The 26,521-nt window shown below is 64.4% G+C and overlaps 1 protein-coding gene and 1 pseudogene across 2 annotated transcripts; both read left to right on the plus strand.

Moving 5' to 3' along the window:
- Nucleotides 1-208: 208 nt before the first annotated feature.
- VARS1 (valyl-tRNA synthetase 1) lies at nt 209-18,549 on the plus strand. Of its 2 annotated transcripts, none has more exons than XM_065563129.1 (31): nt 209-366; nt 1,485-1,873; nt 2,127-2,270; nt 2,917-3,067; nt 3,480-3,643; nt 4,054-4,138; nt 8,360-8,460; nt 8,821-8,948; nt 9,215-9,379; nt 9,508-9,589; nt 10,032-10,151; nt 10,251-10,359; nt 11,395-11,483; nt 11,606-11,696; nt 12,082-12,206; nt 12,548-12,651; nt 13,293-13,451; nt 13,576-13,666; nt 13,946-14,051; nt 14,202-14,272; nt 14,448-14,573; nt 14,687-14,791; nt 15,076-15,144; nt 15,255-15,333; nt 15,889-16,016; nt 16,297-16,452; nt 16,696-16,902; nt 17,215-17,326; nt 17,428-17,603; nt 17,978-18,127; nt 18,364-18,549. In XM_065563129.1, the coding sequence occupies exons 2-31, from the start codon at nt 1,514-1,516 to the stop codon at nt 18,430-18,432; spliced, it is 3,822 nt and encodes a 1,273-aa protein (XP_065419201.1). In that variant the 5' UTR covers nt 209-366; nt 1,485-1,513; the 3' UTR covers nt 18,433-18,549. The 2 variants fall into 2 exon arrangements, with proteins under 2 accessions (XP_065419201.1, XP_065419200.1); XM_065563128.1 differs by lacking the exon at nt 209-366 and adding an exon at nt 1,104-1,258.
- Nucleotides 18,550-21,288: 2,739 nt separating this feature from the next.
- LOC135974837 (von Willebrand factor A domain-containing protein 7-like) overlaps nt 21,289-26,521 on the plus strand; it is an 11,599-nt pseudogene continuing 6,366 nt past the window's right edge.

The following is a 26,521-nucleotide window of genomic DNA, read 5'->3' on the forward strand; positions in this document are numbered from 1 at the left end:
GTGCCTTCCCTCTCTATGGCCTTTTCCTGCTGTAGGGAGCGTGGCTCGGCCTCTCTCTCCACCGGCCCGTAGCGCTCTATGGCTCTCCAAGTGCCGGTCGTGTGGCTGAGGACCCCAGCTGGGGCTGGCTCGGCAGGTGCCTGGCCAGAAATAGCCCGCTCCCCGGCTGAGCTAGTGCGGAGCGGGGCTGGGGGCGTCCCCGGGGACTGGGGGTGACCCGGGCAGCGCGGGCCGGGGGGCGGGGAGCAGCTGTCGCGAGGGGCGCTGGGATCAGGCGGCGCCGCGGGCAGCCCGGGGCGGGTCCTGCAGCCGGGGATCGCCAAAGGCGGAGACACGTGGGGCCGGGAGCAGCTGCCGGGAGAGCAGGTACCGGGGGGGGGGGCTGGTGCCTCCTGCCCCTCCGCCCCATAACCACCTTGGCCCCGCCCCCACAGCCCCCTCCTGCCCCATCAACCCCGCCTCCCAGCACCATCCTCCCCTGCCCCATAGATCTCCCGGTCCTAGTCCCTCCCCTGCCCCACAGCCCCTCCGTCATCACCTCCTGCCCCGTAGCCCCCCAGCACTGACACCTCCTGCCCCATAGACCCTCCCAGCCCCCAACCTTCCCGTCCTAATCCCCACAACCACCCCCTGCCCCACAGGCCCCCACAGTACCGCCTGCCCTTCAGCTTCCCAGCCCTGACACCCCCGGCCCCATAGATCTCCCAGTCCCCCACCTCCCCGCCCTAGCCCCCTCGCCCACACACTACGCCAGTTCCCCGCCCTACAGCACTTCCATCATCACCTCTGCCTCACAGCCCTCCATCTCCCCATCCTAGTCCCCCTAGGGCTGCGGCCCCCTGCCCCCTTCCCTACCCCCCAGCCGCTCTGTCATCATCCCTGTCCCACAGCACGCAGCCCTGACACCCCCCACCCCCATAGAACCTCCCTGGCCTAACAACCCCTTCCTCCTGCCCCCCTCCTGCCCCCCTCAAATGATCCTGACGGTACCACTCCCCCCCCAGTTGCATCCCCCCGTCCTCAGTTCATACCCCCATCTGCCCCCCTCTGAGCTGCCTGGGGTTCATCCTGTGATGGGTGGGGGGTGGGGCTGGTACCTAGGGCCATGGGCTGGGGCTGGGGGGTTGCTTGGATCGCCCCCCCCCTACCGCCAGTGATAGCTCCCTTGGCCCCGCCCCAGGGAGAGGTTTCTCGGAGGCGGGTCCTGGCACTGGGATTGCATCAGCCCAGCCGGTGTCAGAGCCCAGCACCGGGGCAGGTGGGAGCAGCTAGAGGGGACAGGCCTCTGCCCCGTTCCCTGCCCCCCGAGCCAGCCGGTCCCTGCCCTGGGGCAGATGGGAGCTGGCGCCCCCTGCAGGGGACAGGCCCCTGTCCCATTCCCCACCCCCTGAGGCAGCCGGTCCCTGCCCTGGGGCAGATGGGAGCTGGCGCCCCCTGCAGGGGACAGGCCCCTTGTCTCACCAACTGTGTCTCTCCGTCCCCAGGTGTGTCTTCGGGGTGCTCAGCCCTCGCCATGCCCACCCTGTACCTCTCCCCGCACCCGGACAATTTCCAGAACCAGCGGGTGCTGATCGCAGCCCGCTATGCCCCCACGCTGCCCGAGGTGGTGGAGCTGCCGGAGCAGGGGCTCCCCCTGCGGCCCCCTGCCTCCTGCCCCCTGCCCAAGCTGCCGGCGTTGGAGAGCCGGCCGGGGGTCTGGGTCTCGGGCCCGGCCGCCGTGGCTCAGCTCCTGTGCCCGGAGCGGCTGAGGGGGCAGGGGCCAGCGGGGGGCGCTCTGGTGCAGCAGTGGGTGAGCTACGCTGACGGGGAGATCGCCCCTGCTGCCTGTGCAGCCGCCTTCTCCGCCCTGGGTCTGGCGGAGCAGAGCAAGCAGGTGAGACCTCCCGGACTCCTGGGTTCTCGGGGAGGGGAGTGGGATCTAGTGGTTGGGGGGGGGGAGCTAGGACTCCTGGGTTCTTAGGGAGGGGAGTGGGGTCTAGTGGTTAGAGCGGGGGCTGGGGAGGGGGAGCTAGGACTCCTGGGTTCTCGGGGAGGGGAGTGGGATCTAGTGGTTGGGGGGAGGAGCCAGGACTCCTGGGTCCCCTGTCTGTTGCAGTACCCTGGCGTCTCTCTCTCTGCCTTCCCAGGTGGTGGAGCGGGCAGTGGCAGAGCTGCGCCGGGCGCTGGCCGTGCTGGACGGGCACCTGAAGCTGCGCACGTACCTGGTGGCTGAGGCTGTGACGCTGGCGGATGTGACCGTGGCCTGCGCCCTGCTGCTGCCTTACAAATACGTGGGTGCCCCAGCTCCCCTGTGGCCCCGCCCCCCACAACCCACTCTCCCGGCTGCTGGGTGGGGGGTGCATCGGGGGAAGGGTGGGAAATGGGGCGGGGGGGGGGGGGGGACTGAGAAGGCAAGATACCCCCCAGCCTCTCCCCCACACACTGGGTAGCTGGGATCTGGTGAGGGGGCCATTAGGACATCCTGGGGGTGGGGGTGACTTGGCACAGTCTGTGTGTGGGACTGGAAGGTCAGTTTTGGTTGGGAACCCGTCTTGTCCGTCCCCCCCACCCCACCTTTATTGCCAATAATAGTGTTTCCCTTCTCCAATTTCCATAATGGTATCCCCCCCCCCCCCCCCCAATTCCAATGATGCTATTGCCTGATATTCCCCTCCCCCTCCTGAATTCCAGTAGTGGTATGTTCCTTCCTCAATTCCAGTAATGGTATTTCCTGATATTGTCACCCCCCACTCCAATAATGGTATCTTCCCCCTCCCCCATTCTAAAGATTTCTTCTCACTCCTCCACCCTGGAATAATATTGGTATCTCCTAATTTCCCTCTCCCCCTCCCCTGTTTCAATAATGGTATCTCCCTTGCCCCCCCTACCGATAATGGTTCCCCCCCCCCCCCCAAATCTCTCATGTTCTTTCCCCAGGTGCTGGACCCCCCCAGCCGGGCTCCTTACCCCAACGTCACGCGCTGGTTCCTGACTTGCGTCAACCAGCCCCAGTTTCAGGCCGTGCTGGGGCCGGTGAAGCTGTGTGAGCAGGCGCGCGGGGGTGACGCCCCCAAACCGAAGACCCAGGGTAAGTGACGCCCCCAACACCTGCCCAGAGCACCCCTTCCAAGCCTTCTCCGCCTGCAATGCCCCTGCTGCGTTGGCTTCGCGGTGACCTGCGGAACTCCCTGCTACTGGATATTATAGGGGACACTGGGCTGGATTGACCCGGGGCTCAGATTCATGGTGGTGGGGGCGGGATTCCAGCCTGGATGTGTCTATGGGTCTGATTGGGGGGCAGGACTGGGGTGGGGTACCGGCTTGGATGAACCCATTGATCACACCAGTGGGCCCAGCCCCCAGATCAGATCTGGGTGGCCAGAGGTAGGGGGGATACCTGACTGGCTTGACCCACAGATCAGATTCATGGTAGCAGACATGGGATACTGTGCTAGATGGGCTCATGGGTCCAATCCTGCCTGATTTTTCTCCCCCCGCAGAGTGTGTGGCGCCTGCAGAGATGGGACCAGCAGCGGGGTCAGTCCCTGGCCCTGGGGAGGCCCCGGTCAAGAGCGCCTCTCAGCTGAAGAAAGAGGCGAAGAAGAAAGAGAAGCTGGAGAAATTCCAGCAGAAGAAGGAGAAAAGCCAACAGCAACAGGGGGAGGTGAGAGAAATGCGACCAGCTCTGGTGCGGGGTGGCTGGGGAACAGCTGCACGGAACGCTGCCTGGGGATGGCCCGCTGGTGCTGAGATGCAGCCAGCTCTGGGGTGGGGCGGCTGGGGAACAGCCGTGTGGAACGCCGCACGAGAGTTTGGGAGGGGACAGGGGACCGTGTAGCTGTTTTGAAATCCGAGGCTACGTTTTAGCGAGGGCACAATCGAGTCAGCCGAGTTGGGGCCTGGCCAGGACGCCGGGGTTCCCACTCCAACTCTTTGGGGGAGAAGTACAAGGGTTCTGCAGTGAGCATGCTGGCGCCCCCTGCAGCACAGCGCCCCTCCGTGCCGAAGGGCAGCATTACGCATCCTTTCTCTTTTCTTCTCTCCTTTCCCCACAATCCTTCCCCCGGGAGCCAGAAGAAAGCAAAAGCCGAGAAGAAGGAGAAGAAAGACCCCGGGGTTCTGACCTATGACATCCCCACACGCCCGGGGGAGAAGAAAGGTACCGGGGGGCGGGGGAAAGGCATTCGGGCTGTGATTTGGGGGAGAGGAGGGGTCTGCTCAGCACCAGGGCCCCCACCCGAACCCAGCCCACCATGGCAAAGGGGAGGTTGGTGCAGGTCTCAGCCGGTGGGGTCGAGGGATGATGCCAGAAGTGGGTTGTTGGATGGATGGTTGGGTTGTTTGGGGAATGGATTGGGGCGGGGGGTGAGTAGGTTGTTGGGTAGATGGATGGCGTGGATGGTTGCGTTGTTGGGGGGATAGATTGAGGGGGTTGGTGGGTGGATGGATGGTTGGGTTGTTGGGGGGTTGGTTGGTTCGGGGTGAGGGTGGGTTGTTGGTTGCATTGTTGGGGGGCTGGGTTGGGGGTGTTGGGTGGTTGGGGGATGGATGGGGGGGTTGGTTTGCAGGTGGGTTATTGGGTGGATGGATGGTTGCGTTGTTGGAGGGATGGATTGGGGAGTGGGTTGGTTTGCAGGTGGGTTATTGGGTGGATGGTTGAGTTGTTGGGGGGCTGGTTGGTTCGGGGGATGGGTAGGTTGTTGGGTGGATTGATGGTGTGGATGGTTGGGTTGTTGGGGGGGCTGGTTGGTTCGGGGGACGGGTAGGTTGTTGGGTGGATTGATGGTGTGGATGGTTGGGTTGTTGGGGGGCTGGTTGGTTCAGGGGACGGGTAGATTGTTGGGTGGATTGATGGTGTGGATTGTTGGGTTGTTGGGTGGATGGATGGTTGGGTTGTTGGGGGGTTGGTTGGTTTGGGGTGAGGGTGGGTTGTTGGTTGCATTGTTGGGGGGCTGGGTTGGGGGTGTTGGGTGGTTGGGGGATGGATTGGGGGGGTTGGTTTGCAGGTGGATTATTGGGTGGATGGTTGAGTTGTTGCGGGGCTGGTTGGTTCAGGGGCTGGTTGGTTCAGGGGACAGGTAGGTTGTTGGATGGATTGATGGTGTGGATGATTGGGTTGTTGGGGGGATGGATTGGGGGGGTTGGTTGGTTCAGGGTGAGGGTGGGTTGTTGGTTGCGTTGGGGGATGGATTGGGCGGTTGGTTTGCAGGTGGGTTATTAGGTGGATGGTTGAGTTGTTGGGGGGGGGGGGGGGGGCTGGTTGGTTCGGGGGACAGGTAGCTGAACCGACGAGGGGGGAGGCCATTTTAGATTTGATTCTGGTAAGTAGTGAGGACCTCGTTGAGGAAGTGGTAGTAGGGGACAATTTGGGCTCCAGTGATCATGAGCTAATTCGGTTTAAAATACATGGAAGGAGTAACAGAATTAAGTCAAAGATTAGGGTTTATAATTTTAAAAAGGCCAATTTTAACAAATTAAGGGGACTGGTAAGGGAAGTGGATTGAGCAAACATATTAATGGATTTAAAGGCAGAAGAAGCCTGGGATTACTTTAAGTTAAAGATGCATGAGCTGTCAGAGGCCTGTATTCCAAAAAAGGGAAAAAGATTACTAAGCAAGAAATTTAGACCGAGCTGGATGAGCGACCGACTCAAAGGGGCGATTAGGAAAAAACAGAAAGCGTACAAAGAGTGGAAGAGGGGAGGGATCAGTAAGGAAATGTACCTAAGTGAAGTCAGAGAATGTAGAGATAGAGTGAGAAAGGCCAAAGGCCGTGTAGAGTTGGACCTAGCGAGGGGAATTAAAAGCAATAGTAAGAGGTTTTACAGCCACATAAATAGGAAGAAAGCAAAGAAAGAAGAGGTGGGACCGCTGAAGTCTATTGCCGGAGACGAGATTAAAGACAATCTAGGCATGGCGCAATATCTCAATGAATATTTTGCATCGGTGTTTAATGAGGCCAATGAAGGGATTAGGGATACTAGCACCATTACAGAGGGGCGTTCAGGATGGGGGATTACCGTATCCGAGGTAGAAACAAAACTTGAACACCTTAATGAGGCTAAGTCGGGAGGACCGGACGATCTTCATCCGAGAATATTGAAGGAATTGGCGCGGGAAATAGCAGGCCCGTTAGCGATAATATTTAATGAATCTGTAAACTCGGGGGTGGTCCCGTTAGACTGGAGAATAGCTAATGTGGTTCCTATTTTCAAGAAAGGGAAAAAACGTGATCCGGGTAACTACAGGCCTGTTAGTCTAACATCTGTAGTGTGCAAGGTGTTAGAGAAAATTCTGAAAGAGAAACTAGTTGAGGACCTGGAGATTAGTGGCAATTGCGATAAATTACAACATGGTTTTACGAAGGGCAGATCGTGCCAAACGAATCTGATCTCCTTCTTTGAGAAAGTAACGGATTTATTAGATAAGGGAAATGCGGTGGACCTAATATACCTAGATTTCAGTAAAGCGTTTGATACTGTACCCCATGAGGAATTATTGGTTAAATTGAAAAACATGGGGATCGATATGAAAATCCAGAGGTGGATAAGGAATTGGTTAATGGGGAGAATGCAGCGGGTCGTATTAAAGGGTGAACTGTCAGGTTGGAGGGAGGTTACTAGTGGAGTGCCTCAAGGTTCGGTTTTGGGACCCATCTTATTTAATCTATTTATAACTGACCTCGGAACCGATTGCAGGAGTGGGCTGATAAAGTTTGCGGATGATACGAAGGTGGGAGGCGTTGCAAATTCGGAGGAGGACAGGGATATCCTGCAGGGAGACTTGAATGAGCTTGTGAATTGGAGTATCAGAAATAGGATGAAATTTAATAGTGAAAAGTGTAAGGTGATGCATTTGGGGATGACTAATAACAATTTTAGTTACAAGATGGGGACGCATTGGTTAGAAGTAACGGAAGAGGAGAAGGACCTAGGGGTCCTTGTAGACCGCAGGATGACTATGAGTCGACAATGTGACGTGGCGGTGAAAAAAGCCAATGCGGTCTTGGGATGCATTAGGCGAGGTATATCTAGTAGGGATAAGGAGGTCCTGCTTCCGTTGTACAAGGCGCTGGTGAGACCTCACTTGGAGTACTGTGTGCAGTTCTGGTCTCCCATGTTTAAAAAAGACGAACTCAAACTGGAACGGGTGCAGAGAAGGGCCACTAGGATGATCAGAGGAATGGAAAACCTGTCGTATGAAAGGAGACTAGAGGAGCTTGGGTTGTTTAGTCTGACAAAGCGAAGGCTGAGAGGGGATATGATTGCTATCTTTAAATATATTAGAGGGATTAATACAAGGGAGGGAGAAGAATTATTCCAGCTTAGTACTAACGTGGATACAAGAACGAATGGATATAAACTGGCAGTGGGGAAGTTCAGGCTTGAAATTAGACGAAGGTTTCTGACCGTCAGAGGGGTGAAATATTGGAACGGCCTTCCGAGGGAAACGGTGGGGGCGACGGACCTGTCTGGTTTTAAGATTAAGTTAGATAAGTTTATGGAGGGAATGGTTTAATGGTAAAACATAGTAGTCAAGAAAACCAAGCAATGGTGGGTAAATAGCATAATGGCTAACAGGGGTCAGGATGGAGACTCTTGCCTATATGCTCGGGGTCTTACTGATCGCCATATTTGGGGTCGGGAAGGAATTTTCCTCCAGGGCAGATTGGCTGAGCCTCTGGAGGTTTTTCGCCTTCCTCCGCAGCATGGGGCAGGGATCTCTAGCAGGAGGGTCTCTGCCGATTGAAGTCACTAGTAACAGGATTGGGGACTTCAGCAGCAGAGTCCAGGGAAGGGGTAGGGACGGTTTTGTGGCCTGCAGCATGCAGGGGGTCAGACCAGATGATCATAATGGTCCCTTCTGACCTTAAAGTCTATGAGTCTATGAGTCTATGAGGTTGTTGGGTGGATTGATGGTGTGGATGGTTGGGTTGTTGGGGGGCTGGTTGTTTCGGGGGACGGGTAGGTTGTTGGGTGGATTGATGGTGTGGATGGTTGGGTTGTTGGGGGACTGGTTGGTTCGGGGGACGGGTAGGTTGTTGAGTGGATTGATGGTGTGGATGGTTGGGTTGTTGGGGGGATGGATTGGGGGGGTTGGTTGGTTCAGGGGTGGACAAACAGACGAACGGCCGGACGGACAGATCTGCTTTAGAAATCTGGACAATGCTCATGCTGAACTTTCCGGGCTCCGGATCCTGGAGCCGGGTTGGCTGACGACGACAGCTCACCGATCACTGGCTGGTTAACGGGGAGAGACGTTCGCCTGTTCGTCTCCAATCACTGCTCTGCTGTGGGCCCCTCCCTCCCAGTGCATGGGGGCGGGGCGGATCAGGACCCTGGGGGGGTCCCTGCTCAGGGCTCTCTTTCCTTCCCCTGCAGACGTGACCGGCCCCATGCCCGACGCCTACAGCCCGCAGTACGTGGAGGCAGCCTGGTACCCGTGGTGGGAAAGCCAGGGCTTCTTCAAACCCGAGTACGGGGTGAGTGGGGGCCGGGCGGGGGCCGAGGCTGGAATCGAGTGGCCCCAGATAACAGGAATCGCCCCTGTGGGTGGGAGCAGTAGGCGGGATAAGGCACATGGTGAGGTGGTTCTGGGTGAGACAGCAGGGGCCGAGCTCTCCTGCACACCCAGGGCAGGGCCCCTCCAGCAGGGGACGCTGACACACCTACACCCAGGTGTGGGGTTATTTCGGGTGCTGCCGAACGGAACCAGCCTGGGCCTCCCGAGTCTCCGCACTGGGTGCTCCGACTGCCGCCCTCGTGTGCTCGCAGGGACTCGCCCTCCGGGGGCAGTGCGGGGGTTCTGAGACACAGTCTGACTCTCCCCCTTCTTCCCCCAGCGGCAGCGCGTCTCGGAGCCAAACCCCAAAGGGCTCTTCATGATGTGCATCCCGCCCCCCAACGTCACCGGCTCGCTGCACCTGGGCCACGCGCTCACCAACGCCATCCAGGATGCCCTGACCCGCTGGTGAGACGTCCCCCACGCCTGCCCTGCAGCTGCCGGCCCCCCCAGCTCTGCCCATGCCCGCCCTGCAGCCCCCGGCCCCCCCAGCTCTGCCCCCATGCCCGTCCTGCAGCCCCCAGCCCCCCAGCTCTGCCCATGCCCCCCATGCCTGCCCTGCAGCCCCCTCCACCCCCCCAGCTCTGCCCGTGCCCCTCACTCCCAAGCTGCAGCCCCCTGGGCTCCCCCCAGCTCTGCCCGTGCCCCTCACCGCGGCTGTGGTGTCCCGGCAGGCACCGGATGCGTGGCGAGACCACGCTGTGGAACCCGGGCTGCGACCACGCCGGCATCGCCACACAGGTGGTGGTGGAGAAGAAGTTGTGGCGGGAGCGGGGGCAGACGCGGCACGACCTGGGCCGGGAGGCGTTCGTCCGCGAGGTCTGGAAATGGAAGAACGAGTGAGTGCCGGGATCGGGGTGTCCCCACCCCCAGCACAGCCCCCTATCGCTGCCTCGGCTGCCAGGGGAGAGCCCCCCGCAGCACGGCGCCCCCAGCGCCGCCCTGATTCTCCTCCCTCTCCCCACAGGAAGGGCGACAGGATCTACCATCAGCTCAAGAAGCTCGGCTCGTCCATGGACTGGGATAGAGCCTGCTTCACCATGGACCCGGTACGCTCTGCCGTGCGCTGTGGGGCCTTCCCCTCTAGGGGGCGCCGGCTCCCGTCCAGCCCCAGGGCAGGGACTGACTAGGTCGGGGGGGTGGGGAATGGGACCCAGGAAATGTGTCCTCTAGGGGGTACCAGCTCCCATCTCCACCTGGAGGTGGGTCCATGCAGGTTCTATCACCCCCGCCTTTCCCCAGTTCTGCCCTGTGCAGTGGTGTGCCCCCACCTCCAATGCAGAGAGTATCCCTTGATCCCCATCCCCGGGGGGATGTCAGAGGTCACACTGGGGCGGTGTGGGTCAGAGCCGGCTCCGTGGGAACTTGCTCCGCACGTAGGAGAATCTCCCTCCCTGGGTAGCAGTGCGGGGCGCAGGACACGGGGATGTGTGGTCCAACGTCTCTCCGGCAGGGGACCGGGATCTCACCTCTCCTCTCGCTGCTCCACAGAAACTGTCCTACGCTGTCCAGGAAGCCTTCGTCCGGCTGCACGAGGAGGGGGTGATCTACCGCAGCAAACGCCTGGTCAACTGGTCCTGCACCCTGCACTCTGCCATCTCCGACATCGAGGTGTGTGGGGGGAGCTGGAGCTGCGGGGGGGGGGGTCCAGCTAGAGGGGCTTGCGGGAGCGTTGGTGATGTCTCGGCTTCCTTCCCCCCCTTCCCCCAGGTGGATAAGAAGGAGCTGTCCGGCCGGACCCTCCTGCCCGTCCCTGGGTACAAGGACAAGGTGGAATTTGGGGTGCTGGTGTCATTCGCCTACAAGCTCGAGGACTCAGGTAGGGCCAGGGAGGGGGACGGGGGTTGGGAGCGGGACATGGGGCCTTTTCCCTCCGATCTGGCCTCAGGGCAGGGACTGGCTGGCTCGGGGGGCAGGGAATGGGGCACGGGGCCTGTCCCCTGTAGGGGGGGCCGGTTCTGATCCGGGGGTGGGGGGGGCGGCAGGGAATGGGGCCTGTCCCCTGTAGGAGGCGCCGGTTCTGATCCGGGGCAGGGAATGGGGCATGGGGCCTGTTCCCTGTAGGGGGCGCCGGTTCTGATCCGGGGCTGGGGGGCGTGGGGCAGGAAATGGGGCACGGGTCCTGTCCCCTGTAGGGGGCGCCGGTTCTGATCCGGGGTGGGGCAGGGAATGGGGCCTGTCCCCTGTAGGAGGCGCAGGTTCTGATCTGGGGCAGGGAATGGGGCACGGGGCCTGTCCCCTGTAGGAGGCGCCGGTTCTGATCTGGGGTGGGGGTGGGGCAGGGAATGGGGCACGTCCCCTGTAGGGGGGGCCGGTTCTGATCCGGGGTGGGAGTGGGGCAGGGAATGGGGCACGTCCCCTGTAGGAGGCGCCGGTTCTGATCCGGGGTGGGGGTGGGGCAGGGAATGGGGCACGTCCCCTGTAGGAGGCGCCGGTTCTGATCCGGGGTGGGGGTGGGGCAGGGAATGGGGCACGTCCCCTGTAGGAGGCGCCGGTTCTGATCCGGGGCAGGGAATGGGGCATGGGGCCTGTTCCCTGTAGGGGGCGCCGGTTCTGATCCGGGGCTGGGGGTGGGGCAGGGAATGGGGCACGTCCCCTGTAGGGGGGGCCGGTTCTGATCCGGGGTGGGGGTGGGGCAGGGAATGGGGCACGTCCCCTGTAGGAGGCGCCGGTTCTGATCCGGGGCAGGGAATGGGGCATGGGGCCTGTTCCCTGTAGGGGGCGCCGGTTCTGATCCGGGGCTGGGGGTGGGGCAGGGAATGGGGCACGTCCCCTGTAGGGGGGGCCGGTTCTGATCCGGGGTGGGGGTGGGGCTGGCTCGGGGGGGTCTCACCGTCTGACTCTCTCCCCACAGACGAGGAGGTTGTCGTGGCGACGACGCGGGTGGAGACCATGCTGGGGGACACGGCCGTGGCGGTACATCCTCAGGATTCCCGCTACCAGGTACCTGCCCTGGGTGGGGAGCGTGTGAGCTTGTGGGGGGAGGGGGAGGTTGCTGGCTGATCCCTGGGGGTGTCTGGTTTTGGGGTCCCCCAAGTGACCCCCTCATCTCCTCCCCGTTCCAGCATCTCCATGGGAAGCGCGTCCTGCACCCCTTCACTGGGCGGCGCATGCCCATCGTCTGCGACGACTTCGTGGACATGGGCTTCGGGACTGGTATGTGGGGGCGGGGCCTAGGGCAGGGGCGGGGCCTGGAGGAGAGGTGGGAATGGGGGAGGGGGCTGACAAAGAAGCCAATGGGGCCAGGGCCTAGTGAATGTGGGCGGGGCCTAGGGAGGTGTGATGTGAAACACAGCAGGGGCCCAGCCAAGGGAAGTGAAGGGGGTGGAGTGACTTGGGGTGGGGGGGCAAGGCCCAGAGTCATGGGAGGGGCTATGTGGTGTGGAGTGAATATGGGGCTGGGGGCAGGTCCCAGGGTTGTTGGTGGGCTCTCGGCGAGGTCAGTGCCTGGGGAGTGGAGTGAGGCTGGGGGTGAAAGGGGAGGGGCACTTGGGCTGCAGCGAATCGCGAAGCATGTCTGACGCCCTGCCCCGCCCCCCAGGCGCAGTGAAGATCACCCCGGCCCACGACCACAACGACTACGAGGTGGGGCAGCGCCACGGCCTGGACTGCGTCACCATTATCGACGACAGCGGGTGCCTCATCAACGTGCCTCCCCCCTTCCTGGTATGGGGGGGACCAGCAGGCTGGGGGGTGGATACTGAGCTGGATGGGCCCAGGGCTTGGACTGGTGGTGTCAGCAGCGGGGCATTAAACTGGGGCAGGGGAATTCTTAGGTCTGATCTAGGGCAGGAGATACCAGACTGGATGGGCCCCAGTGCGGGGTCTGATCCGTGGTGGCAGTAGTGGGATACCGGGTTGGGTGGGCCCCGGGGCTCTGATCTGTGGTGGCAGTGGTGGGATAATACCAGGCTGGACCTGGGGGTCTGATCTGTGGTGGTAGAGGTGGGATACCGGGCTTGATGGGCCCCAGGGATCTGACCCTCCTTGCTCCCCACCCAATGCAGGGTATGAAGCGGTTCGAGGCCCGGGGGGCCGTGCTCGAGGCCCTGAAGCAGAAGGGGCTGTTCAAGGAAGTCAAGGACAACCCCATGGTGGTACCGGTGTGCAGGTGAGGGGGGATTCTTTGATGGGGCGGAGGGGTATCATCATAGGAGGGCGGGAGTTAGAGTGGCGTTTGCTAAGGGAGGCGGAGGGGTATCTGTGAAGGCGGGGTGATTTGCCACTGGGAGGGATAGAAGTGTGAAGAAGTGGGGGACTATTTTGAGGGGCGAAGGGATACGTGTGGGGTGTCCTGATGGTTTAGGGGGACGTGTTTGGGTGCAGAGGGAGATGGGGGGGGGGATACAGGGATTCGGGGTGCAAGGGGAGGGTCTCTTGGGGGGCAGAGGGATATCTGTGCATCAGGAAGGATATGGGGGGATGGGTATCTGAAGGAGAGGTGAAGGTGGCTCTCGGTGGCGGAGGGATACGTGTGCAGAAAGGAGGGAGACACTGAGGAGGGATATCTGGGGGGGGAACGCTTTGTGAGGGGGCGGAGGGATATCCGTATGTGGACAGGGAGGGGGGACTCTGGAGGGTGCGGAGGGATATCGGTGCAGGGGTCACTTGGACAGGTGAAGGACATCAGTGCGCGATTAGACCCCTGAGTGCAGGGGACTCCTGGGGGATATGGGGGGCACTGGAAGGCTGCCCCGCGAGGGGAGCGATGGGGCTGGCGGAAGGACACAGGGACTATTTGTCACCCCCCAGCCGCTCGAAGGACGTGGTGGAGCCGCTGCTGAAGCCGCAGTGGTACGTGCGCTGCGAAGGGCTGGCTCGGGGGGCGGCCGACGCTGTGCGCCGCGGGGACCTGCGCATCCTGCCCCCCTTCCACTGCAAGACCTGGTTCCAGTGGATGGACAATATCAGGTGAGGCCCCGGGGGAGCTCCCTCTGCTGCAGCCGCGGTAGTAGGGCTTTTATCCGCCCTGCCCTGCCCTGCCACAAGGAGGCAGTAATATCCCAGGTGACGTCTGAGGCACTTTCTCCTTCAGGGACTGGTGCATCTCCCGGCAGCTGTGGTGGGGCCACCGCATCCCAGCCTACTTCGTCACCATCGACGACCCCTCGGTGCCCCCAGGAGAGGTGAGGGGGGGCAGAAACCCCAGGAAATAGCTGGGAGGGGGAATCTGTCAGTGCCCACCCCAAAACCATGGGTGTGGGGCAGTATTTGGGGGCAGCAGGAGGAAACAAACTGACGCAAGGGAATTCAGCTTTGATTCACGTTAACCGGTGGAACTCACTGCAACAGGATTATGTAATGGGGGAAACCGAGCTGGATAGCGCCCTGGGTCTGAGCTGGGAGGGGCAGGACGCCGGGATCGATGGGCCCAGGGGTCTGACGTCTGGTTACCCCCCTCCCAGGACACGGACGGCCGATACTGGGTGAGTGGGCGGAGCGAAGAGGAGGCCAAGGACAAAGCGGCCAAGGCCTTTGGGGTGACCACGGACAAGATCTCACTAAGGCAAGGTATGGCCGGGGAGGGGGCTGGGGGCTGTGGGTCAGGAGTGAGGGGCATCTGCTTTTAGAACAGCGCCCCCTGCCAGTTGCCTGGCACGCACCATCGGCTCCTGTACTAACGTCCGTACGTACGTTTCTCCCTGTCACTCTCGTTCTCAGACGACGATGTCCTGGACACCTGGTTCTCCTCTGGCCTCTTCCCGTTCTCCATCTTCGGCTGGCCCAACGCCGTGAGTCTGAGATGCGGGGATGGGACCCAGGCGTCCGGGACGGCAGCGCAGGGCACTCACCCCTTGGGAGGGATGGGGGATGGAACGGCAGCACAGGGGGCTCACCCCTGGTGGGGCTGGGGAATGGGACCCAGGTGTCCGGCTCTGTCCCATCACCGTCTGTCTGTCCCGGCAGAGCGAAGACCTGAAGGTTTTCTACCCGGGGACCCTGCTGGAGACGGGCCATGACATCCTCTTCTTCTGGGTGGCGCGCATGGTCATGCTGGGGTTGAAGCTGACGGGCAAGCTGCCCTTCCGTGAGGTAAGAGCGGGGCACGGCGCCCCCCCCTTCCCCCCCGCCAGCACTGTGCCCCCCCAGCCCTGCCCTGGGGCCTCAGGGCAGCCCTGACCCCGCTCCGCCCGGCTCTGTTTCAGGTTTACCTTCACGCCGTTGTCCGGGACGCCCACGGCAGGAAAATGAGCAAGTCGTTAGGCAACGTCATCGACCCGCTGGATGTGATCAGTGGGATCACGCTGGAGGTAACCGCTGGGGGGGACATCTGGTCCCCCCAACCCGTCCTCCCAGATGTTACCGAACCCCTGCCATGTAGCCCGACAGCCGCCTGGATCGGCAGGGGGCTCACCGTCTGGGCCTAGGGCGGGGTTAGCTGGAAGCCGTCCATCAGTAGGTTTCAGAGTTAATGACCTGTGGCGATTCCTGGGGCAGCGTGCGGCTCTCCGGGCGATGAGCTCAGGCTCTCGACAGCCTGGACCCATGTCCCTGGTCGGTGCCGTCCCGAGCCGTGTCTGTTCTCCCCCCGCAGGGTTTGCACGCGCAGCTCCTGGAGAGCAACCTGGAGCCGGCCGAGGTGGAGCGAGCCAAGCAGGGCCAGGTGAGGGGTTTGGGGGGGAAGCGGGGAACCTGTGGGGCTGAATGTGGGGGGCAGGGAGGGGGGACAACGTGGTTGGCTGGGAGTTGATCCCCCTCTTCCCATCCCCCCAGAAAAGCGATTACCCCGCCGGGATCCCAGAGTGCGGCACGGACGCCCTGCGCTTCGCCCTCTGCGCGTACACCTCCCAGGGTGAGTTCCCGGCTTCCCCCGAGAGCCCTGCCGTGGGGCTGGGGAGGGACCCCTTGGCTGAGCCGGCCCCACTGCTCCCAGTCCTGGCTGCCCCCACAGCTCCCCGGCCCCTCGGTTGATCTGGGCTGAGTTTGTCCCCAGCCACCCCTTTCTGCGCCGCTCCAGGACCATTTGGCACCCCTGGGGGAGCCGTGCAACCTACACAGGGAAACTGAGGCATGCCCAGGTGCCATAAAAACACGACAGAAAATTCCCTCTTGGTCTCTGGCTCCATCTCTCTGTGTGGGCACCGGTGTCTCTCTCCACATCGCCACCTGCCCCCTTCGTTCTCCGGCTCGGGGTCTGGCTCTGCCCCATGCCGGCCCATTGGTCTGTTTCAGCTCGCCCTCTAGTGCCCTATTTGCACCACCCCAGAGATGTAAACCCTGCCAGGCCCTGCCCTGGCTTCTTAACTCTTGCTGAGCCCCAGGGAAAGTGAGGCACGCGTCGGCCTCATGAAAACACCACCCAAATTCCCACTTTGTTGTTCCCCTCTCCCTTTGCCTCGCCCGCCAGGCCGCGACATCAACCTGGACGTGAATCGTATCCTGGGCTACCGGCACTTCTGCAACAAGCTCTGGAACGCCACCAAATTCGCCATCCGCGGCCTGGGGGCCGAGTTCCAGCCCCCGCCGGGACCGGAGGTGAGAGGGACCCGCGGCCCAGCGCCCCCTGCTGAGCCCCCGCTGCCCGGCGCCCCCTGCCGAGCCCCCGCAGCCTGGCGTCCCCTGCTGCCCCCGCCCCGCTGCTCGCCTCACCCCACGTTGTTCCCCGCCTGGTGCCCCCTGCTCCCCCCGCCCCACTGCCCACAGCACCAGCACCCCCTGCCAAGCCCCCACCCCGCAGCCTGGTGCCCCCTGCTGCCCCACTGCCCACAGCACCAGCCGCCCTCCCCGCTCACCGGCATCTCCCCCGCGGCTCTAGCCCAGCGGCGCCGAGAGCCTGATCGACCGCTGGATTCTGAGCCGGCTCAGCCTGGCCGTGGAGCTGAGCGACGCCGGGTTCCGGGCCTACGACTTCCCGGCCGTCACCACGGCCGTCTACAACTTCTGGCTCTACGAGCTCTGCGACGTCTACCTGGTGAGGGGGACCCTGGGGGGGGAGAGGATGGGACACGGGGCTTTCCGCCCCCCCAGGGAAGCTGGCTCTCTCTGCCCCCCACAGCCAGCAAATGGGGCATGGGGCTTCCCCCAGAGACGCCGGCTCGTGGCTGGCTGGGGGGGGCGGGGAATGGGGCATGGGGCAGGAAATGGGGTGGCTCTTGGAGATGGGGCCTGTCTCCCCCCCAGGAGGCACTGGCGCTGACCTGCCCCCTCCCCCCAGGAGTGCCTGAAGCCCGTGTTCGCCGAGGGGGGGGCGGCTGCGGTGACGGCCGCCCGCTGCACCCTCTACACCTGCCTGGACGTCGGCCTGCGGCTCCTCTCCCCCTTCATGCCCTTCGTCAGCGAGGAGCTGTTCCAGCGCCTGCCCCGCCGCGCCCCTCACGCCCCCCCCAGCATCTGCGTCACCCCCTATCCCAGCCCCGAGCAGGTAACCCGTGGGGCGGGAGTGGGGGCACCCTCAGGGCTGGGGGAGGGAGCCCAGGGCTGGGCTGGCAGGGGCTGCGGGTTGGGAGTGAGGGGCACCGGCAGGGTTGGGGGGAGCCCAGGGCTGGCTGGCAGGGGCTGCGGGTCAGGAGTGAGGGGCACCGGCAGGGTTGGGGGGAGCCCAGGGCTGGCTGGCAGGGGCTGCGGGTCAGGAGTGAGGGGCGCCGGCAGGGTTGGGGGGGGGGGGGGAATGGGACACCGAGGGGCTGCGGGTCAGGAGTGAGGGGCACCATTAACCCTTTCCTCTCCGCTCCAGTTCTGCTGGCGGGACTGGGGGCTGGAGGGCACGGTCGAGTTCTCGCTGGGCATCGTCCGCGCCGTGCGTTCCCTGCGGGCCGACTACAACCTCACCCGGACCAGAGCTGACTGTGGGTATCCGCCTGGGGGGGACATCTGCCCCCCCCAAACCCTGTGACCTCTGACCCCTCCCCGAGCACCCCCTGACCTCTCCCCGTCGTCCCCTCCCCAGGTTTCCTGCAGTGCCTGGACTCGGGCGCGGCCGACGCCGCCAGCCGCTGCTCCGCCTACATCCGCAGCCTCTCCTCCTCCGGCCTGGTGCGGGTGCTGGGCCCGGGTGAGGCGCCCCCTGCTGGCTGCGCCGTGGCCGTCGCCTCCGACAAGTGCACCGTCCACCTGCTGCTCAAGGTGAGAGGGGCCGGGGAAGGGGACCCAGGCGTCCGGGCCGCCAGCACAGGGCTCTCACCCCTAGGGGGCTGGAGACTGGCATGGGGATTAGACACAGGTGTCCGGGGCGGCCCTGCGGGGTGCTCTCCCCTAGACGGCTGGAGCCAGCAAGCGGGACCCAGGCATCCGGGTGGCCCTGCAGGGGGCTCTCCCCTAGGAAACCAGAGCAGTGAGCGGGACCCAGGCGTCCGGATGGCCCTGCAGGGTGCTCTCCCCTAGACGACCAGAGCAGTGAGCGGGACCCAGGTGTCCGGGGGCTCTCCCCACAGAACCGCAGCCAGCGAGTGGGACCCCGGCATCCGGGCGGCTGACGGGCAGGGCTCTGTGCTCCCCAGGGTCTGATCGACGCGGAGAAGGAGATCTCCAAGCTGGCCGGGAAGCAGGGTGAGCTGCAGAAGCAGATCGAGCGGCTGCGGGAGCGGATGGGAACCCCCGATTACGGCACCAAGGTGCCCCCCAAAGTCCAGGAGGCCGACGCTGCCAAGGTACCCGGCTGCCCCCCCGGTGGGGGACTCCCACCCTCATGCTTCAGGGCAGGGCCACCTGCTGGGGTCAGGAAGGGACGCTCCTCTTGGGGCGCTGCGAGCGGGGAGCTGTTCTGGGGGGCTTGGGAGGAGATGCAGTGTGGGGGGGAACGGGGCGCTGTGCGGTGGGGGGCCAGGCAGGGGTTGCTGTGTTATGGGGGAGCCACCCTTCACGCCCGGCCACGTGTCTCCCGCAGCTGCAGCAGAGCCGGACCGAGCTGCAGAAGGTGACGGAGGCGGTGGAGACTTTCCAGAGGATGATCTGAGACGGAGGGACCTCGCGGCTCCTCCCCCCTGCTGGGGGGGCAGCTCAATCCCCCCCCCTGCTGTTCTCTGATTTCCCCCCACCCCCCGCCAAATCCTTTTTTTTTTTGGAGATATTAAACTATTTTGCTGATTTACAAAAGCCCGGGTCTTCCTTGGGGTCTTTGGGGGGTGTGGGCTGCGCGGTGGGGGGGACGCCGGAGCTGGGGGCGGGGTTTGAGCCGGGGCTTCCCTCAGGGGGCACTCCCTCTGCCACTAGCAGCAGGTGGGCTTTTATCCTCCCTTGACATGGGCCACCGTGTCTGACTCGTCCGGGGCATTCGGGCCCCAAAGGGGGCAGGGGCCGTTGGGATCTGGCGAGGGGGAGGGAGACAAGACCCCGGCCAGATCCCCCGCCCCCTAGCTGTGGGGCTGGGCTGGCTGTGTCCCAGGCACCCCCTGGAGGCTGCTTTCCCTCGTCCCATCTCTGCCAGGCAGGGGGTGACTCAGCGCTGGGCCCGGGGCCAGGGACCTGCTCTGCTGTCTGCTGAGCCGCAGTGCAGGTGGGGGGAGGGCATGGGACCCAGGCGTCCGGGATGGTAAGGTAGGCCTTTCGACCCTAGGAGGACAGAGAGTGGGACCCAGGAATCCGGGGGAGGGCAGTGGGGTCTAGTGGGTTACAGCAGGGAGGCTGGGAGCCCGGACTCCTGCGTTCTCTGTCTGGCTCTGGGAGGGGAGTGGGGTCTAGTGGGTTACAGCAGGGGGATCTGGGAGCCCGGACTCCTGGGTTCGTTCTCTGGCTCTGGGAGGGGAGTGGGTTATAGGGACTAGGAGCCAGGACTCCTCGGTTCTATACCTGGCACCGTGCCTCAGTTTCCCCCGGGAGGTGCCCCCCCCCCAGCAGAAAGGGGCGTGGCCCGCTCCTCCTCCCTCTCTTCTGCACTCGGGCTGTCACTCCAGCCCGGAGCTGGGAGCTGCGTAGGGGGCTGGGTATGGTGTGTGGGGGGAATCCGCCCCCGGGTGGCAGAGTGGGGGGGAAGGAGACAGAAGCGGAGAAGGACAGAGCCAGCCAGGTATGGAGACCCTGCGTTGTGGGGGGTTGGGGGGTGATGCCCTGGGGGAGGCAGAGACTGGGTTAGGGGGTTCCTGGGGGGGTCAGTTCTGGGGACTCTCCCCCCTGGCTGAGCTGGTGGCTAGGGGGCCAGGCTGGGGACCCATGTGGGTGAGGAGTTACGGGGGGGAGGGGGTGTTGGGATCTCTGGGATTTTTTGGGGGGGCAGCTTGAGGGAGGGAACCCAGGCATCCGGGGGGCAGGCGTTTGGGCATGGTTGTGATGATCTTTAGGGGTTTGTGTGTGGGGGGGGGCAGGTGTGTGTGTGTTTATCGTGGCTGGGCGGGATTGTGTGGTGGGGGGAAGGTCTGGCAGTGTGGGTGTGCGGTGTTGTATTGTGTCTGTAGGTGGGGTGTAGTGGGCGGGTTGTGTATGTTTGTATTGCCATATGTTATGTGTGTGTTGTGTGTCTCTAGCAAGTGTGTGTGTGTGGGTGTCTCTGGGAGGTGTTGCAAGTGTTGAGGGGTGGTGTGTGGTGTGTCTAGCAGTAGCAGGTGTGCATAGGGGTTGTGGTGTGGTGCGGGTGCTGTGTGTCTGTGGGAGGTGGCGGTGTGTGTTGCGGTGTTGTGTGTCTCTAGGACGTGGTGTGCTAAGCAGGTATTGTGCGTCGGGGGGGGTGTTGTGGTGTGTGAGTGTTGTGTCTCTCTAGGAGGGGTGGTGTGGTCGGGGTGTGTGTGTCTCTGGGCAGTATTAGGGTCTGGCTGTGCTGTGGGTTGTGTTAGGGTCTCCAGGGTTGTGCGGTGGGGTGGGTTGTGTCTCCGGTGTGTGTGTGGGGGGAAGCTGCTGGTTGTGTGGGTGTGACACTGTGTGTGAGGGGGGCGACTGGGGGGGGTTGGGGGTGCTCTGCTCTCTGGGACCCCCGAGGAGACTGGATCCCACATCCCCCCCCCTCCCCGTTACCTGGGAACCCCCAACACACACCCCGCCCCCAAAACTGTCCTGCTGAGGACAGATCCCCGTTTCCCAGCTGGGCTGACCTAGGAGGGGCAGAGCCCCCCCACCTCTGTGGGTCCGTGGGGTGGGGGGGGGGGGAGGAGGGCGTTGCCTGGGCAGTTGCTTCTCCCTGAGAGAGGAGCGAGGACCCAGGAGTCCGACCCGTTACTTTCCTGGGGCCCCGCCCCCGTTCCCCACCCTGCTGCTCCGCAGAGATAAAGCGCGGGGGGGGGGGGGGGGCGGGAGCTGCACCCAGGGAGACAGTGGTGAGCGGGAGGGGGCAGCAGGGGGCGCTGGGGAGCAGGACGGGGGGGCTCTAGGGGTTGCTGGGCTGCGGGGAGCAGGACGGGGGGGCTCTAGGGGGCGCTGGGCTGCGGGGAGCGGGAGGGGGCAGCAGGGGGCGCTGGGGAGCAGGACGGGGGGCTCTAGGGGGCGCTGGGCTGCGGGGAGCGGGAGGGGGCAGCAGGGGGCGCTGGGGAGCAGGACGGGGGCTTTAGGGGGCGCTGGGCTGCGGGAGCAGGGGGGGCACTAGGGGGCGCTGGGCTGCGGGGAGCAGGGGTGGGCAGCAGGGGGCGCTGCAGGACCCAATGCCACAGGGCGGCACTAGGGGGCGCTGGGCTGCGGGGAGCAGGGGGGGCAGCAGGGGGCGCTGCAGGACCCAATGCCCCAGGGCGGCACTAGGGGGCGCTGGGCTGCGGGGAGCAGGGGGGGCAGCAGGGGGCGCTGCAGGACCCAATGCCCCAGGGCGGCACTAGGGGGCGCTGGGCTGCGGGGAGCGGGAGGGGGGCAGCAGGGGGCGCTGGGGAGCAGGACGGGGGGGGCACTAGGGGGCGCTGGGCTGCCCGCAGCGTCGGCCCCTGTTTAACCCTTTGCTCCCCGCAGCTCCATGTACCCCCGCTATGGCGCGTTCCGCGGCCTGGCTGTGGGGCCCCCTGTGGGCCCTGCCCCTGCTGCTCCTGGCGCCCCGCGGGGCCCTCGGCTTCTTCCCCAACTTCTGGTCCCGGGCCATGGCCCTGGCCTGGGGCTCCGCCACCCACCAGGACCTGACGGAGGACGCGCTGCTCAACGCCACCCTGGAGCTGTTCCGGGACCTGCCGCCCCCCCGCGGCCGGCGCCTCGCCTGGGAGCAGTTCCAGGTGAGCCTGGGCCGGGGGCAGCCGGCGCCCCCTAGAGGGGACGGGCCCCTGCCCCACTCCCCGCCCCCTGAGCCAGCCAGTCCCCGCCCCCCCCGAGCCAGCCAGTCCCCGCCCTGGGGCCGGGTGGGAGCCGGCGCCCCCTAGAGGGGACGGGCCCTTGCCCCACTCCCCGCCCCCCAGCCGGCCAGTCCCTGCCCCCCCCCGAGCCAGCCAGTCCCTGCCCTGGGGCCGGGTGGGAACCGACGCCCCCCAGAGGGGACAAGCCCTGTGCCCCACTCCCCGCCCCCCCGAGCCAGACAGTCCCTGCCCTGGGGCCGGGTGGGAACCGACGCCCCCCAGAGGGGACAAGCCCTGTGCCCCACTCCCGCCCCCCTGAGCCAGCCAGTCCCTGTCCTGGGGCCGGGTGGGAGCCAGCGCCCCCTAGAGGGGACGGGTCCCTGCCCCAGCCAGCCAGCGCCCCCCAGGGAAGGCCCCGGGGTCTCACGGCCGCTCTCCCCCCAGGGCCGGCCCCTGCTGGCGGACGAGGGTGTTTGCGGCGTATTACGGCCCCGGGGCGTCGGCCCGGCGGTTCCGCGCGGCGCTGGTGGAGGTGGCCAACGCCAACGCGGCCCTGGACTTCCTGCCGGCGGCGCGGGACGACCCGGTGCTGCACTTCGACGGCGAGCTGCTGCGGCCGGCCGGCGCCTCCCTCCTGCGCGCCCGGCGCGAGGTGCTGCAGGCCCTGGGCGCGGAGCTGTACCCCCTCGCCCGCCAGCGCCTCGGCCAGCTGCTCCACTCCCTGCAGGTCCGCCCCGGACGCCGGGGTCCCTCCGCCCCCTTGTCCGGCCCCGTCTGTCTGCCCGGCACTCAGCTCCAGCCCTCTGGTTACCCAGCGTCCGTCCATCTGTCCGTCTGTCTCTTCCCCCATCCATCCACCTATCCATGCTGTCTGTCCATCCATCCATCCACCTCTGTCCCCATCCATCCATCCATCTATCCATCCATCCATCCATCCACCTCTGCCCCCATCCATCCGTCCTTCCATCTCTGCCCCCCATCCATCCATCCGTCCATCTCTGCCCCCATCCATCCGTCCTTCCACCTCTGCCCCCATCCATCCATCCATCCATCTGTCCATCCATCCATCCATCCATCCATCCACCTCTGCCCCCATCCATCCGTCCTTCCATCTCTGCCCCCATCCATCCATCCGTCCATCTCTGCCCCCATCCATCCGTCCTTCCACCTCTGCCCCCCATCCATCCATTCCGTTCGTCATCCTGTCCCATCCCATCCATCCATCCGTCCATCTCTGCTCCCGTCTGTCGTACATCCATCTTTGCCCCCATCCGTCCATCTCTGGCCCATCCATCCATCCATCCATCCATCCATCCATCCATCCATCCATCTCTGCCCTCGTCTGTCCATCTGCCCATGCTACCTATCTATCTCGACTCTGTCCATCTGTCCATCTCTGCCTCCATCCATCCATTCACCCGTCCCTGCTCTGTCCCCCTCCATCCATCCATCTCCTCCCATCTCTCTCACGGCTGCTGCCCCCCTTCCCTCCGGCCCAGTGTGGGGCAGGGGCAGGCCGCGGCGCGGGGGTGGGGTGGGTGCTCTCACGCTCCACGGCCCACGGGGTGACCCAGGAGGCCAGGAGGGGTTGGCCGGGGTCCCGGTCTCGAGGGGCCTATTGGGCCAATTGCTCATGGTCTGTCCATTTATTTCTCTCTCTCCCGTCTTCCCCCCCCCCGCCCCTCCAAACCCTCTCCCCCCCTCCCCTCCCGGCAGGATTTCTACAGCCACAGTAACTGGGTCGAACTGGGCCACCGCGGGATCCACCCGGACCTGCTCCAACCCGGCCGTGAGCTGGGCTCCATCGCCGGAGGTACCAGCCCCACCCCGGCCGTCTGCCCGGCCCGAGATCGGGGCCCCGTCGCGCCGGGCGCTGCCCAGACACCCCCCTCACCGACCGAGATTGGGGCCCCGTAGCGCCGGGCGCTGCCCAGACACCCCCCTCACCGACCGAGATCGGGGCCCCGTCGCGCCGGGCGCTGCCCAGACACCCCCCCCCCACACACACACACTGTCTTGCAGTCATAACACAGATCATTTCTCCTCCTTTCTCGTGGGGAAACTGAGGCACAGAGCGGCGACTTGCCCGGGAGAGGGGAGGTTCCGGGGCTGCGCTGGGGATAGAACCCAGGCGTCCGTCCGGATCCACCTTCGGACCCCCCTTTCCCCGTCTCTCCCGCAGCCGACGTCCGGACCTGCTGCTCCTGCACCGGCTGGACGTGCGAGGGGAACCTCCTGGGCTCGCTCCGGGAGCGCGGGCTGCTGACCAGCGGGTATTTCGGCTCCGAGAAACCGCCCGGTACGGCTCGGCTGGGCCCGGTTTGGGGGTGACCATCATTCTCCACGGGTAGGGGAGACTCCCCCCGTTCCTCCCTCCTGCACAGCCCCCGATTTCCCACAGCTTGGGGGGCCGCGGCATTGACCAGCACCCCAACGGTTTGCAGGTGTGGAGAGAACAAAGGGGGGCTGTGACCCCCCAGGGGAAGGGCTTATTGGGGTGCATGCCTGGTGTGTGCCAAGGCATCGGGGGGCCCCCAGGATTTTAAGGGGTGATACCAATGTCTGGGGGGGCTATGAAGCTTGCTGATTTGGGGTTCCTGGTTAGGTTGGGGGGGCAGAGGGCAGGACCCCAATAATTTACGGGGATGCCGCTGAGTTCTGCTGCAGGCGACGAGCACCCAATAATACTGAGGGCGAATGGGTTTGGGGGGCAAAGACAGTGACCCCAATAATTTGTGGGGTAGCTTTCAGGGAGATCAGGGTTGCTATGGATGAAGGGGCTGCTGGGTATGGTTTGGGGAGGCAGAGGTGACCCCAATAATTGGGGGGTGCCTTTGCAAGGGGAGTAGGATTGGGGTTGATGATATTGGGGTCATGGGGGGGCATCAGAGAGGGTGACCCCAAAAATCAGGCAGGACAATGTGGGAGGAGATTTTAATGGGGAGGGGTTTTGGGGGGTTCTGGGGGGCAGATTTAGGGGAGCAGGAGGTTAATTGGACCCCATCTCCTCCGTACCCCCCGCCCGCAGGGAAATGCAGCCACGGGGGGCAGTTCGACAGCAGCCGTCTGCAGGACCCCCAAGGGGGGATAAACAAGGACAGTTCGTCCCCCCTCTTCTCCCCCCCACCACTATCTGCACGGCCCGGCGGCCGGCCTGGCCCTCGAGGCCTCGGCCCGGTTCCTGCGCGACCTGCGGCGGGACCTGGCCCACGACAAGAGATTCATGAGGTGAGAGCCCCCCACTGCGACCCCTCCGCCCCTCCCCAGCTCAGACACCCCCCCCCCCCCGATCGGCTCTATCCCACACACCCGGCTCGTGGGGTGATGTCCACCTGCCCCCCACACCTGTATCGGCCCCATCTCCGGATCCGGGGTGTCGTCCCCCCACTTGGCCCTGGCCCCCATCCCCGGATCCTGGGGTGACGTCCCCCCGCTCGGCCCCCGGCCCCCACACCCCACTCGGCCCCATCCCCCACATCTGGATCCAGGGTCACGTCCCCCTGCTTGGCCCCATCCCTCACAACGTCGTCCCCCACCCATGTTTCCTCCTGGGTGGGCCCCGCCTGTGACTGAGTGTCCGTCTTTGCCCCCCCTGCCCCACAGGCTGCTGGACATCAGCCCCGCCGTGGGGCTCAGCTTCGTGCTGGACACCACGGGCAGCATGGGCGAGGAGATCGGCGCCGCCCGGCTCCAGGCCCGCGACATCCTCACCCGCCAGCTGGGGGGGCCCGAGGAGCCCGACTTCTACCTGCTCGTCCCCTTCCACGACCCCGGTGCGTTCGGGGGTCCCTGGGCCCGGGGGAGGGGGCGATCGGCCCCCAGAGCCGGGGGGACGGGGGTGAGGCGTTGGGGGGGCTGGAGGGTGTGACAGGTTCCCCCTGGGGTGCCACTTGGAACTGGGGTCCCACTGAGCCGCCTGACCCACCAGCCTGGGATCCCTTGACACTGCAGACCCGCTCCCGGTCTCACCCTTTCACCAGCACACGACACGCCCAGCTGCGGCTGTGTCCAGACGCTGGGATCGGCTCGGCACGGGCAGGGTCAGTGAAGGAACCGCCCGGTGCGCGCCCCCCTCGGGAGGGTAAACCCCCAATTTTACCGTCTTGTCCTGCACGGATCAGCACAGCGCAAGCTCACGAAATTCGCCCCCTCCCTCAATGGGAAGGGGAACATACCCCAGCTTTCCGCCCCGGGGTAGGATTTCCACACCCTGCTTTTAGACCAAGTTTATTAACTCCAAACGAGATTTTCCGTGGTGACACGGTGCAGCAAACGGACCAAAGCAACACGCAAACGAAGCGTGATACGCTAAACCACTGCTTATAAGCAGCAAATTCCCACCCTACCCGCTGTCCTAGGAGCTTGCGGAGGTTTTTGAGGCCAGCTTAACCCGCCAGTTATTCCTATCACAGGCCAGACACCCCCGGCCTGGGCTCAGCCCGGCCCCCCCAAGTCCACGCTTTTTGCTCTCAGGTGCATCGGCGGCGAGTTATATAGGCCCGGCTCCACCAATAACATGGGCCCGGCTCCACTAATGTTCAGGCTTTGGGGGGGGGCCTGCGTTTCAGAGGGACGCTGGGTCCAGGGAGGCCTGGAGGTCAGGGGTCGTTGCTTGGGGATGGAAGCCGGAAAGAGGTGGGACGGGGGCTTGGGGGAAGGGGTGGAGTGGGACCATCCCCGGTGATCGCAGTCGGGCTAGTGGGTGTTCCCCAGGTGTAGACACATCTGTAATAGCCGCCTAGAGAATATTGCTAACGTCCGATACCGAAATGATCCAGGCCCACGCGTGGGATAATCACATTCGGGGAATTCTAACCTTTCCAGTGACACCTCACGTGGCCCATCGTGCATAACCGTATCTTGGTGAGGAATATG

The sequence above is a fragment of the Chrysemys picta genome, chromosome 12 (genome assembly GCF_011386835.1).
Source record: "Chrysemys picta bellii isolate R12L10 chromosome 12, ASM1138683v2, whole genome shotgun sequence".
Lineage (NCBI taxonomy): Eukaryota > Metazoa > Chordata > Testudines > Emydidae > Chrysemys > Chrysemys picta.

Bases quoted from the DNA above. Each gene is read 5' to 3' on its own strand.
- VARS1 (XM_065563129.1), top strand. From the start codon at position 1,514: ATGCCCACCCTGTACCTCTCCCCGCACCCGGACAATTTCCAGAACCAG. The intron at 1,874-2,126 runs GTGAGACCTCCC...CTGCCTTCCCAG, and splicing joins TGGCGGAGCAGAGCAAGCAG to GTGGTGGAGCGGGCAGTGGC. The intron at 9,590-10,031 runs GTACGCTCTGCC...GCTGCTCCACAG, and splicing joins CCTGCTTCACCATGGACCCG to AAACTGTCCTACGCTGTCCA.